At 56.8% G+C, this 13,483-nt stretch overlaps 5 protein-coding genes across 5 annotated transcripts; 2 read left to right on the top strand and 3 right to left on the bottom strand.

Moving 5' to 3' along the window:
- Nucleotides 1–575: 575 nt before the first annotated feature.
- On the bottom strand, nucleotides 576–1,766 carry MFIFM68171_00187 (GTP-binding protein ypt4; the record flags this gene model as incomplete). Its single annotated transcript, XM_071055609.1, has 3 exons — nucleotides 576–1,325; nucleotides 1,418–1,547; nucleotides 1,612–1,766. The coding sequence occupies 3 exons, from the start codon at nucleotides 1,764–1,766 to the stop codon at nucleotides 576–578; spliced, it is 1,035 nt and encodes a 344-aa protein (XP_070911710.1).
- Nucleotides 1,767–2,425: 659 nt separating this feature from the next.
- MFIFM68171_00186 (3-hydroxyacyl-CoA dehydrogenase type-2) lies at nucleotides 2,426–3,343 on the top strand (the record flags this gene model as incomplete). Its single annotated transcript, XM_071055608.1, has 3 exons — nucleotides 2,426–2,463; nucleotides 2,533–2,788; nucleotides 2,849–3,343. 3 exons carry the CDS (start codon nucleotides 2,426–2,428, stop codon nucleotides 3,341–3,343), a joined length of 789 nt encoding a protein of 262 aa, XP_070911709.1.
- A 741-nt stretch (nucleotides 3,344–4,084) lies between these two features.
- Nucleotides 4,085–5,568, bottom strand: MFIFM68171_00185 (uncharacterized protein; the record flags this gene model as incomplete). Its single annotated transcript, XM_071055607.1, has 2 exons — nucleotides 4,085–5,460; nucleotides 5,535–5,568. 2 exons carry the CDS (start codon nucleotides 5,566–5,568, stop codon nucleotides 4,085–4,087), a joined length of 1,410 nt encoding a protein of 469 aa, XP_070911708.1.
- Nucleotides 5,569–5,893: 325 nt separating this feature from the next.
- MFIFM68171_00184 (D-isomer specific 2-hydroxyacid dehydrogenase) lies at nucleotides 5,894–7,043 on the bottom strand (the record flags this gene model as incomplete). The annotated part of the gene is made up of 2 exons (XM_071055606.1): nucleotides 5,894–6,780; nucleotides 6,851–7,043. 2 exons carry the CDS (start codon nucleotides 7,041–7,043, stop codon nucleotides 5,894–5,896), a joined length of 1,080 nt encoding a protein of 359 aa, XP_070911707.1.
- Nucleotides 7,044–9,339: 2,296 nt separating this feature from the next.
- Nucleotides 9,340–10,365, top strand: MFIFM68171_00183 (UPF0619 GPI-anchored membrane protein; the record flags this gene model as incomplete). The annotated part of the gene is made up of 3 exons (XM_071055605.1): nucleotides 9,340–9,691; nucleotides 9,757–10,018; nucleotides 10,083–10,365. 3 exons carry the CDS (start codon nucleotides 9,340–9,342, stop codon nucleotides 10,363–10,365), a joined length of 897 nt encoding a protein of 298 aa, XP_070911706.1.
- Nucleotides 10,366–13,483: the final 3,118 nt, after the last annotated feature.

Genomic DNA, 13,483 nt, shown 5'->3' with positions numbered 1-13,483 from the left:
TCCCGCCGTGCTCGCGCGGGTGCTGGACCGCGGAGGGGGGCTCTCCGGGACCTATTCCGGCTAAATCGAAGCTCCCCACGCGCGGCTCTTGCACCTCTCGCGGCACGCGCCTGGCAGCCCGGACGGGCATGCTCCAGCCTCTTGCATCATTTCCCTGTCGTCATACACCGGGACGGGAGCCGCAGAGATGCGTCGTCCGACCGGGCCGGTGGTAGGCGGCTTGTGAGTGCTCCACCCAAATGCCGATCCCACCTACGATATCAGACAACACCCGACATCGAGATCCCGCTCGGACCTGATCAAGAAAGTAGTAGCTCATTATGCGACTGGCCGAAAGCAGCTGTCTAAACCCTGGCTCTCTCTCTCCCTCTCCCAACTCCATGCGATAACCCGTGCAAGAAATAGTACGCTGCCAAGTCCCGTAACACAGCGGATGCATCAAACCTAGGAGTCGGCGCTGTGAGCCACATATCCTCCTCATTATGCCCCCAGCGGCCCAGCCGATCCATGAAGAAATGAAATCTGGTATCATTCAGCCCAAAACAGCGCGTCCCCTCTTGGCACCGCTTGACGCATCAACAACACCCCCTGTTCCTCCTCCTGTTCGTCAACGAAAACACCTCCTCCCACTCCCTCAGCCCGCCGCCCTGCCCCGCCCTCTTCGGCCTCCTCCTCCTCCTCCCGCCCAGCCCCACCTCGTCGGCCGTGATGGTACTCTTGATACTCCCGCCGTCGCTCGCCCCGGCATTCCACATGGCGCCCGCGTCCCCGTACTGGATCCCGCTCATCGGATCGTCCGGATCGATCTCGCCCAGCTCGATCTTTGTCAGGATCATCCTCGCCAGCCTCCCAAACACCTCGTCCACCCCTTCCCCGCTGAAGGCGCTCACCTCCATGGCCACGGGGATGTTCACGCCGCTCGCCCACCGGCTCGCCTCGACGGCCGACACCTCCCTCCCGTCGGGCGCCACCGTCGCCTTCAGCTGGGAACCCAAGCCCGGGTGGATGGTCGAGGTGGACGAGTACGACGAGGGGACGGGGGTGCTGGCGTACGACGGCACCGACGAGGAGCCGATGCTGCTCGGGGTCGGGGGCGGGAGGAGGCTGGTGTCGACGAGGGGGTCGCCGGCGAGGTCCAGCTTGTTGCCGACGACGACGAGGGAGAGGTTGGGCGAGGCGAGGGCGCGCGCGTCGTTGAGGAACGGCTGCAGGCCGTTGAACGACGTGCGCGACGTGATGTCGTAGATGAGGATCGCGCCCGCCGCCCCGCGGTAGTACGACCGCGAGACGGACCGGAACCGCTCCGTCCCTGCTGTGTCCCAGAGCTTTTTACAAATGGGAAAAGGAGAGTCAGTCGCTGGAAGGGTGAGGGGGAGGGGGAGGTTGTTGGTTTGCGTAGTGCAGAATATCCTCTTACCTGTAACTTTATCCGTTTCCGTCGCGCCCCGGTGCCGACTTTGATGATCTTGCTCGCGAACTCAACCCCGATTGTCTGCGATGAGAGGACTCGCCACTCATTCTTGACGAAGCGGTGCAGGAGACAGGATCTGTGGACGGCCCGTCAGTCGGGCAATCGCCCTTGGGGCTTGGGAAATATGACACCCGACTTACTTCCCCGTCCCGCTTGGTCCTAGCAATATGATCTTTGCTAGGTAGTCGTACATGCTACCCAGCTCCTGGTCGCGCGCCGTGCTGGTGCTGTCCTCGCTCGTGGCCGAGGACCGCCGCGGGCGCGTCATGCCCGGCAACTCGATGTAGCTGCTCATGCGTCCGCAGTGCTTGAGAGGCAGCTGAGGGGGAAAGTGTGTGGCTGGATTTGTTGCGCGCTGTCGGTGCGGTTAAGCCGCTGCTTGGCCCCAAATGACACGGAGGTCTAGCGTGGGCTGTTCTGTACAAGGGATCTACTGGGTTTCTAGCGTGTCGCGTGTAACGGTGAAGATAGACTTGAAGCTTGAGGCTGCTGTTCCAGGCGGTCGCGGTGGGAAAATGAGGGTCCCGCGTGCTAATCGGGGGCCCCTGCAGCGCATGACAGGGAGCACGACACTCGCAGAACGCTGACATCAAATGTGGGGCGCCGGGAACTGTCGCAGCCACGGGCCAACCAACAATGCGCCGCGTCTTCGGAGGGCAGTTCGGCAAGTGCCGCTGCGATCCCCTGCACCTTTACGTGTACTGTACGTGTAGTGTACCATACTGTACAGTACTAAAGTACTGCACTCTGCAATCGGGGGCCGGGTTTTACTGGCGAACCGAGGTATGCCCCCCTGCACTTCCCCATATTTTCGGCTGCGGAACTCCACGACACCAGGACCCGGAGATTGACTAGACCAACCATGATGCCGTCTGACGGCCATATCACTTGACTGCCGGCTTGTGATTTTATTTGTCTGACTACAGCTTCCAATTCCACCATCGTCTATTCGAAATGAAGATTTCAGGGCGGACATTTGTCGTCTCAGGCGGGTAAGCCCACCCATAATCACATGCCAACAATCCCCTGCACCGCCCTGCCATGCTGACTGACGGACATAGCGCATCGGGTCTTGGCCGCGCCTGCGTCCGCGATATCGTGGCCAACGGTGGCAACGCGGCCGTTTTGGACATGAACGAGGAGTTGGGAGCCGCCCTGGCCAAGGAACTCGGCTCATCGGTCCAGTTCTTCGTCTGCGACGTCGCCGACACAGACAACATCGCCGCCGTCGTCAAGGCCACGGTCGAGTGGGTGAAGGAGACTGGCAAGCCGCTGGGCGGCATCATCCCGGCTGCTGGAGTCGGTCGGCCAGGCCTAGTATGTCCCCGCCTACCCCCCCCCCCCCCCGGTGGACGGTCAACTAACGCCGCCGCCCAGATCATCGACAAATCCCTCCGCCCGGTCTCCCTCGAAGCAGTTGACTTCGTCCTCTCCATCAACCTGCGCGGCACGCTTGATCTGGTCCGACAAGTTCTCCCGCATCTAGCAGCGGTCGAACCCTCAGGGCCCGATGGCGAGCGCGGCGTCATCGTCATGGTGGCCAGCTCGGCCGCCTTCGAGGGCCAGATGGGCCAAGTCGCCTATGCGGCGAGCAAGGGCGCCGTGGCGGCCATGACACTGCCCATGGCGCGGGACCTGTCGCGCTTCGGCATCCGCGTCGTCACCATTGCCCCGAGCATGTTCGACTCGGCCATGACGGCTGTCATGTCGGACAAGGTGCGCAAGGGCCTGCAGAAGGCCATGGAGTTCCCCGCGCGTGCGGGCCAGCCCGAGGAGTTTTCGTCGTTGGTCAAGCAGGCGATTGAGAATGCCATGTTGAACGGCGTGGTGATTCGGCTGGATGGAGCTACTCGCATGCCGAGTAAACTGTAGAGAGTTGGTTAAGACGTATCAAGATTCAAAACCCAAATCTTTCATTTGCGATGTGAAAGTGTTCTGGAGGCTACCTAGTTTTTCCGAACTTCCTGTTAGTATTGAAGAGCCAGTTCATGATCCTGGGACCTCTTCTGGACCTGAAGGAGCCTAAACATAGCTTTGGACGGGAAAAATAAAGGACGCAGTAGACGGAAGGGAGAGCAGGCGAGAATGGGGGAGAAAGAAGGAAGAACCCAAAGGAGACAAGAACATGGGAGGGAAGCATTCAAAATCGAAGGGATGGGAACTCATGTGAGGGCAAAGTAATTACAATGGAACTATTCTACCATCCCGAAGTGGCGTTTTCTTATCTTCGGTTATGAATCCTATAAACAACACAGTGTACTCTCGAAGAGCTGGCATCCGTACAACACAACCCATATGCAACCGCCGTGCTATCTCCTTGCCCTGAAATAACCGATAATCAAACGGAGCTCCTAGCCTCCCGAATCCTTTCCTACGCACTGATAAATATGCGGGCTCAAGAGATAACACGGCACTGCCGTGGGCTATTAGTTCTTAATTGGGTTAGACGGGCCAATGCGGGTTACAGACGGGGATACTTACAGTCGAGGCTGGCCATCAAGAGTGCCATCGGCCTCGCCGCGTAGCGAATTCCGCGCGGCCATTGTTAAAACGCCAACCGCACCGCGTGGCCGGTGCCTAGCCTAGTCAAGCTTGTTCGTCGACGTCATCTGCTCAATGAAGGTGAGAATGGGCGCGCCGGCGAGACGCAGGGACCCAGGACTCGCCTTTAGGCCTCAGCGATGCATCACTACGGCGTCCACCCCCATTGTAATAGTCGCCGACGAGGCTTTCGTCACGGCGGCCGCCCCCGTCATAATAATCGCCCGTAAGGGCATCAGCCGGGCGACCACTTCCATCATAATGATCACCGGTGACGCTGGAGCGGCGGGCCGGCGACGCGGCCCGGCTTCTCTCTGACGACCGCTCACGGTAGCGGCGCGGGGTATGGCGGCGGGCCGAGGGAGAGCGCGAGCGGACCCGGCGACGGCGCCGTTTCGGCCCGGCAAGGCGAGCGCCGACGGCCAGACCTTCGAGAAAGGCGCGGGCAGCCTCGGAGTTATCCGCCATTCCGCTGGGCTGAGGGATGCCCATGGCTTTCCGCACCTGATCCACCAGATTGGCCGGCTCTCGACCGCGCTTAGCATCGCGGTTGCGGCTTGGGATGGTGTTGGCACCGCTGTTGCCGGCATCGCCGACATCTCTCATGATTGTATCCACCTCTTGCTTCGCTACAAGGCCGCTTTGGCTGGCCCCAGAGGCGCGGCTTTGATTGCCCGGGCCCTCAGATTCCCGCTTCACGACCCGCGTCTCGTCGTCGAAATGGCTACCCCAGGTCCAAATAGCCCTGACGGCCTTCTCAGCAACCGCAATCTTTGCCGCTACAGGGTTATCAAACAACTTGTTGCTTCTGATCAGGCGATTCCGGAGCCTGACGTTGCAGGTGAACCTGCCGTCAGGCAATTTCATCTCCTGCCATTCCGGATTAAAGCCACGGCGCTGGCACTCCCCAGACAGGATCTGCATCGGGCTAGGACGATGAGAGGAGGTGGCAATGCCCATTATGGCAGGCGTTGCCTGAGTCTGCATGCGCGCCGCGGCCGGGATGGAATAGCTGGCCGGGATCGGCGTCATCATGGTGTCAAAGCCCCCTAAGCCGTTAGGGCTAGGATAGTAATCACCGCCCGTGAAGGGTGCGGACCAACCGGCACTGCTGCCGGAATGGGCGGCATTGGCCTTCTTCTGGTCCAGGTTCAGCATTGCCTGCCTGAAGCGGTCTTGAGGAGTACCCTGCTGGGGGATAGGACCGGATGAGGAGAGACGACGGCGACGGCTCGATGATTCGACGAGCCAACCGTTGGAGGGGACGACAATGCTCGAGGAATCGGTCTCGTGAAGGGCACGCGGGAACGGTCTGGCGGGCGACGAGTCGATCTCGCCTCGCTCCTCTTTGAGAACAATGGTTAGGGACGAAGATTCACGGCGGCGTGATGTAGAACGAACTGGAATCAGCCTCGGTCGAGCTGTGGAAGCGGGATCGGACGGGCAGCCTGAAAGGAGCTGTGGTCAAAGTCAGTCGGAGGCGGCAATGGAAGCGAATAATTCGTGGTAGTGCTCTGCTTACCATCAGGCTCCTGCTTCACGCCGGGGCTGCTCATTGCGTGATTCTTGTGGAGGCCAAGAAGACTGAAGATGGGAACCTCATCAACTCGAAGATCGGGTCCCGGTCGCTATTTGGGAAAAGCACGGTTACTGTGGGATGGGGCCTCGAGAAAGGAAGGCACCACGCGACTACAGATAACCTTCCGGTTCTAAGTTTGTGAGGACGCGTTCTGAGGACGCGTTGCGCGACTTCACAGCAACTTCTCACACCTGGAGTGCTGCAGTGTGCACCGTGATTGGCACGGTGGTGATTACAGCAAACTCTAGCAGACTCTAGCAAACTCTATTTCACCCTGGACATCGCAAGGAGAGCATGGTATCCTAGTATAGACTCAGGGCCAAGGCTTCTCCCCTTTCCCATCGCAACAGATTCTCGACCTGCTGGTCATACCACGCATCCAGCGTCGCCTCCTCCACATAGCCCATATGCGGCGTCAGCAGCACCCGGCTCCTCCCATCCTGGCCCCATTTGGTCGTCCGCCACCTGCTGTCGAGGGGCAGCGGCTCCAAGTTGAACACATCCAGCGCCGCCGCCCTGATCCTCCCCTTTTCGAGCACATCCAGCAAGTCCTCCTCCACCACCAAGGGCCCGCGCGAGGTATTGACAAAGATGGCGTCCGGCTTCATGCGCTCCAGATCGCGCTTCGCAATGCCGCCCCTCGACCGGTCCGACAGCACCAAATGCACGCTCACCACGTCGGCCGAGCGGAACAGCTCCTCCTTGCTGACCACCCGGAACGTCTTCTCCCCAGCGGCGGTCTCGGCGGGCAGGCCGGCATCGCGGGCGCTGTCGTCGGCCTTGGCCTGCGTCAGGTTTTCGCTCCACGCGACCACGCGCATCCCGAAGGCGACGTGCATGATCCTGGCCACGGCCGCGCCCAGCCGGCCCAGCCCCACCGTGCCGAGCACCCTGCCGTGCAGCGAGACGGCCGGCACCGTCTGCCACCCGCCCGTCTTGACCGAGTGGTCGTCCTGGGCGATGTTGCGCGCCGCCGCGAGGATCATGGCGACGCAGTGCTCCGTCGTGCTGATGGAGCCGACGGACCCGGCGTGGGCGCGGTCCACGGCCCCGCCCACGGGGATCCCCCGCTCCTGCAGCGCCGCGAGGTCGAGCGAGAGGTTGCGGAGGCCCGTGGTCAGGAGCAGCTTGAGGTTGGGGAGCCGCGCGATGAGCTCCCGCGGGAAAGGGGTGCGCTCGCGCATCGTGGCTGCGCGGGCTGTTAGCTTCAGGGGTTGGGTGTATTCATGTTTTGGTTGCGTGGGGTGGGACCGGTGTACAAATCACCGTGAATGGCTGCAGTCGCGCAACCAGTTGGTCCTTGACAGCTTGCGGGGTGTCCGGGTGGTTGTACGGCAGCAGGGTGTCCCGGAAGAAGGAGACCTCGTACTTGGCCGGGTCGAGGGCCTTGAATTTGGGCTCGGATATGCCCTGGTAGTCGTCAAGGACTGCAACTTTGATCGGCGCCGACATAATTGCTGCTGGTTTGTCCCCAAGGTGCTGTGTTATAAGGGATAGAGACCTGTAAGATGTGCTTCGGGGGAAAGGGCGATGTTTTATTCTTCAGGATTCCGTTTGCCGTGATCGCGGATGAAACTCCGATGCTGGCCGCTCCGATGCTGTCATTGCTGGCCCCGCTGGTCTAGCTCTACCCCGCAAATGCTGCCCTTATCACCGACACTAGTACGAGGGAAAATCCACGTCGTCGGTACTTGGAGCGGATATTTTAGCATCCTCATTCCCCGAACCCGGCTATTCACACACGCTTTGCCCTGTATTCTCAACCCCACCAGACTGGCAAGGCGTCATCACTTCCGTCTGTATCATGAGATATTTCTGCTTCTAAGTTTACGTTTCCTCCTCCCTTCCAAACCCCATGTCTTCCACTAAAGCCCATTTCTTCCGCTACCGGTCGTCTGTTTTTCAGTGAACTTACCGTTTGGCAAAGAGAGAATAAGGTAAGCGGAGGGGGTAACTCCTTACATTCCTGTAAAAGACGTTCTCTGCACGCCAAAAAGACGCCCCCCTCTTTATGTGGCCCGATCTTAGTAATTGTGATTATATAGAACTAAAGTGAGAGGCTAGATGATAGTCACGCGTGGGAATGACAGGTAGGCCGCGTTGTTGCTTTGAAGGTATAATTAGGTCTAGGTAGCGCTGATCCCATTCATGGTCTCGTCTTTTATACCCGTCATGAATGCCAGCTATTATTAGGACGTACATAACGCAAGATCTTTGGTCTCTAGCATTTCCATGCAGCTGGTCTTCGTGCAGATTGGCTGCCCGGCCATTGAGTGCCTTTCAATATGGATCACCTGCCAGTGAACGGATTGGCGTTTGGTTTTGAGACCTGAACACGCCTCTGGCGCCTCTCAATGAGTTCTGTCTTGCCATGCTTGCTATAGCAAATTTCCCTCACCGAACTCACGTCACCATTGGCTTTATCGTCCAACTTCCCACTGTGGCAGTCACCAACCAGACGAGACCACCAACTGCTACCCCCAACCGCCTTCTGTGATCCTCTCTCCTTCCACGGAGCTCTCCTTACACGAACCCTGGGACAAGTTCCCCCCCACACATCTGACCACGAAAACGTGGCGTCTGCCGCAACCACTTCGATACCCTCAATCCCGCCTAGTTGGCCTCCATCGTCGCGGAATTAGTCTTCTCACTCAGACGCCGACTCGCCCTACGCTGACGCAACCTTCGGATCGTTATTCACACTTCCGGGGCCGGCACGAGGGGTATTGAAATGGGACGAGCATTTAGAGCGCGTTTTGGCAGAGAAGATGGGCTACAAGCTGAGAGGAGGGAGGGGTTTACGGAGAGGTTTAGGGGGAGGGAGGAAATCGGGTGAGGACGGGGCAGGTTATTAGGTTTTGGTCAGTCAGGAGAAAGGCGCTGTTGCATTCTGAGCCGGATGTTAGTGAGGCCGGGGATAGGGCGGTGATTGTGAGTCTATAATTTGGGAAGGAAGAAGAGATTGTGATGATGTGTGAGTGGAGTGGAGCAGAGTTTAGGGAGTTGTAAGTTTGATGTCGATGGGATTCCGACTTCTGAAAGGGACGTCCTTGTAAGCATGCTGCTATCAAGGCACAAACACACTACCCTGTTGGGTGATATCTTGCTTTGCTTACATAAGTAACTTGAAGGTTGTTTTCGCGACTTGTCACAATTCTGCGCCTCAAGGAGCCGCGTCGTGTCCAAACCAAATCCTTTGCGTCCAGTTCTTTGCTGGCATTAACCGCTACCGCTCTCTTCAGTGCTTGCTAGGCGTACGGACTATGTATCACTTCCTGCCGGCTCCACGCTTGCGTTAAGAAATGGCTAGTAAAACACAAGATAAACACGGATATGGGCAGGTAAGCGGCCACTGATCATTGCTGCTCCACCTTGTGCTGTGACAATCTCTTGGTCATGTGCTAGTGAAGCTGGTGTTGACTCCGGATGAAACCCCTGAGTAGTCCTCTTCCCGATCCACATCTACCGTTTTGGTACAGCCAGGCCAGGTCGTTGCCCTGGCGGGCGCTACGCAAATAGTTCACCGCATCGGAAGGATTTCCCACGATGATTGTGTGCTAGGCGTTACTCGCGTTCGTATTCCGTATTCGTATTCGCTCACAGGCTTAGAAGCACACTTTCCGCCTTGCTCGGATGCGGCCATTTATTTGCAGTCAGAACCCCGTGTGAGAACCTGAATCAGTCATCGTAACTATCCAGGTTCTCTGTACTGTAATCTTCCTGAGCTCCACTCGCTCTCCTCATCAACATGGCCTCCGCAAGCGTACCTCTCGCCCCCTTTCCGGTAACGATTCATCCGTTTCGTTCTCCGACGCGAAATGCTTGCGCATACGAGAGGGGGCCTTCCTCAGCTCGTAACGCATTGGTGTTTATCGGTGGCCTTACAGACGGTCCGCACACTGCCGATGTCAACTTCCTAGTGACCATGCTGGAGCAGTCCCAACAACTAGGCTACTCTCTGTGGGAGTTTAGAATGCGCAGCTCGTACTCGGGCTTTGGGTACTCGAGTCTCGCGAACGATGTTGAGGACATAGCCGCCTTGGTTCACTATCTTCGCGGGATTGGCAAGGAGAAGATTGTTCTCATGGGCGCTTCTACCGGTACGAGCCCTGTCGGCTGATTTCCCGTCTCGCGTCGCTTACTAGAGATTTGATATCCGGTCCAGGTTGCCAAGACTGTCTTGAGTATACGGACAAAGAAAAGTATCAGACTCCTCCAGTGGATGGATATATACTGCAGAGCCCCGTGTCTGACCGCGAGGCTGCTGCCCTATTCATGTCCCCTGACCTCCTGAATCAGAGTGTTCGGGTCGCAAAGGACATGATTGAGAGCGGCCGGAAACAGGATCCTATGCCAAAGGACCTTCTTCCACCCATTTTTGCCACCCCGGTTACGGCATATAGGTGGCATTCCCTCGCAGCAAAAGGGTGTGTGGCGCCTAGGCTACCAAGTTGTAACGTGACCCCGTTTTGATCTAACATGCGTTCACAGCGGAGACGACGATTACTTCTCGTCCGACCTTCCCGAATCAACACTGTCTGCCACGTTTGGCAGAATTGACAAGCCGGTCTTGATTACGCCTGCCGGAGATGATGAGATGGTGCCACCGAGGGTACGCAAGAAGGATCTGTTGGGGCGGTGGGTGTCACTTTGCAAGACTGGGATTGCCAGCGAGTTGTCTGGGCTTATTCCATGTGCCAACCATGTTGTGTCGCAGCCGGAGGCACAGAAGTGGCTTGCAGATAGAGTAAGACAGTTTCTGGAGACGATTTAGGGCGCGTTGATTGCCGTCTGGACTCGAATTTAATCTTTTGACCTCGCCCAGTGAAATGGTAAACAGGGTAATCGTAGAAAGGGTGATTTCCCTGATGCCGGATTCCGCTTCTTGAGAAGCATACAGCCTTTCTCGGTAATCACAGCACAGAGCAACGCTAGCTTCAGGTAAATATAACGTTGCTATTGCGTATAAAGTTGGGATTAGGAATAACGAGCTATGTCACCTTAATCATCGCTACGTTTTGCGTCGATAGTGGAGTAGGGGCAGGCTGGGGGTGTTAACTGGAACCCGATTGAGTCATATGGAATGCATGGCTCCTTACTGGTGACTCGTTGTGTGACGTCCCATGCCGGGTCCATAGAGAGTGCTCTCTCCGACCCGGCAGACTGGTGCCGAAACTTAGCAGATGCCTAGAGTCTGCTAGAGATGCCCGTAGTCGCTAAATCATCACGAGCTCTTCTGGGTCTGGTAGGTACCGTGACTCCTACCGCCGTCGTCGCCTTCGCCAAGAACAATGCCGCCCTTCAATAACTACAAATACCAAGCCCTGTGCGCCGGAGACGCAATCCGGCTGGTTGTCCTAGACGCGGCAACAGACGAGGAAGCCCCACTAAGTTGCTCACTTGTTCAACACCAGCGCTCAGAACGGTCTGTTGAGTATTTTGCCGTTTCGTACGCGTGGAGCGAGCGGGAATTTACACGGACTTTGGAAGTAAGACACGATGGCGGCAACACTTTGTACCTGCGAATCACTTCAAACGTTGACACCCTTCTGCGCCGGTTCCGAACTCTCAACCATTCGTGCTACCTCTGGATCGACGCTATATGTCTCGACCAGGACAAAGAGACAGAGAAGGCTCGGCAAGTTCCCATGATGGGGCGCATCTACGACGAAGCAAAGGGTGTCCATATTTGGCTTGGTCCTAGTGCCCCAGTGACTCGGAAGCTGTTTGCATTTTTCCGGAAATCCAGCCGCATCCCTGAAGCCAAGCAGGCTCAAAGGGCGGGTCGCTATGTCTTCTTCCTCAAGAAATATTTTTACGCACCACTTCCCGGAATCGAATACGTAAGCGACTTCTTCGATCGGTCTTGGTTCCCACGTCGCTGGGTTATCCAGGAGGCATGCCTTGCTCGCGAGGCTACCGTTCACTGCGGCAACTGTTCCATCCCGCTTCCGGTGCTTGCGTTAGCTGCAAGACGATTTCTGGATCTGGACCTGTCACATTACCCAATCAGAATGGCAGCAAACTTGCGCAGGCCGGCGGCTAGTCTTAGCATCCTGGAGCTCTTATGGACTTTCCACGAGGCTGACTGTCTCGAGCCCAAAGATCGTATCGCCGCCCTGGTCAGCCTTGTACCGGAAGGGCGCCGGTTTCCCATGGACACACTGCACACTGTACAGCGCTGTATAAACAGGTTGCCTCGTTTATGCTACGTGTTGGAAATAACGACGTCAGGCTCCAGTTGATGCTACACTTGTTCGAATTTGGCTGTGTCGCGGCACGCGAGGGCGGCTCCTATCCTTCATGGGTTCCCGACTGGACAAAATCATGACAGCGGACGCTTCCTTATTATGCACCCGTAAGGAATGTGGATTCATACGAGCCATATCCCACCTTTCATGGACATCCTTCACTCGCCACCTTGCGATTCCACCACGAAGCTCTACAGATCTACGGAGATGCCTCGATTACAGGATTGCACGCCGGCCATGTAACGTTTGCAAAAGGCCTTTCGAAACTTCCAGAGGATGAGGAGCAGAGTGCGAAAAGAGTAATGGCAGTCTTGTGCGAGCTGTTCACCCGGGATCCCGACACACTTGCGCATATCCTCACCATCTCCTCCCTAATCAGAGTGATCGTGGGATTTCGCCACCCAAGGCAAGAGCAAGAAGACCAGGCTCTCCATACCCCATCCTTCGACGATTACCTTGACAGGATCCGCAGATGGCTGCCAGAGCGGCCGAACCTCGAAGCACTAGACTCTTTGAGGAATCTGGCTTCACTTCTGCAGGAGTTTTCCCTGTTCATGTTGAGTCCACTCGGGCCGGAATTCGTGGGTCGTCGGGGCTATGGCATTGGCCCCACGGAGGCACAAGTGGGTGACATTATGGTACCACTCTGGTACCCGAACTGGGACTCTGATCGTCTATTCATTCTCCCGGGCGAGAGTGTGACGGCTGTTACTGCGATGACAATGCTCCATGAGAGACAGACAGGAGAGAGATGTTCCCAGCATGGGATTATATCATCAGACGATGAGACATTGCCTGGAGTCTCAAAGGCTAGAGTCATTGGCCCAGCGCTCTGTGTCTTCCCGGGCGCTTTACCAGGCGGTGGGCGTAGCCTTCGTACTGATGTAAAGTGGGCTGGCAATCTGGACAGCGGTTGGCGATATGTTACTTGCCTGGTTTAAGGTTTGAAACCCATGATCGCCATCTTGGAAGAAAGAGGATATTCAAAGAGCGGAAGGATTGGTTTTTGTCTCTCTTGATCCGGAGTTTAGCAATTAATAACGTCCCGCTATTACACATCTCCCACGTTGCTATCATCCCCTCTCCAGAGACCACCCCTCTAGAATCCAAATCCCAATGTTTATCTTCGTCCATCCCTTCACTCACACAAGATAAACAAAACCCCCGATCCACCCAACGGCCTTGCTTAACCACTGCCCATCCTGCCTCATCGTATGGAACTGAATCCTGCCTCTCGGATGCGACTGGTGTAGCTGGGGCCTGGAGGAAACTGCGGAGGCGGCTGCGAAGCGTAATACTACGCCATCTGACGAAATGAGAAGATCGCGCTGGAACGAGATTCTTCCAGACAACGGTAATACTGGGGGTTGAAAAGGGGGGGGGGGGGTGAGGAGGATATGAAGTTCGGCGACGATACAGCATCCGGAAATTGTACCACAGCTCGCCAGAGAACAATAGAACAGTTACAGCCAAATACAGCAAACAGGCGGGGGAATTAGCAGCTAACTTCTCCATTCTCCCTTGTGGCAAAAGTGTTGAAGATAAAGGTCCTTGACTGTAGAGGGTTCTCCTAGCTATACTCCCTTGCTCAAATATTTAGTCTATCCTTTTGGTTTCCTTTTTGAACTAACAACCCTGGCG

This window comes from Madurella fahalii (genome assembly GCF_045866475.1).
Source record: "Madurella fahalii IFM 68171 DNA, scaffold_1, whole genome shotgun sequence".
Lineage (NCBI taxonomy): Eukaryota > Fungi > Ascomycota > Sordariomycetes > Sordariales > Madurella > Madurella fahalii.
This window is presented reverse-complemented; position numbering and strand designations above follow the sequence as displayed.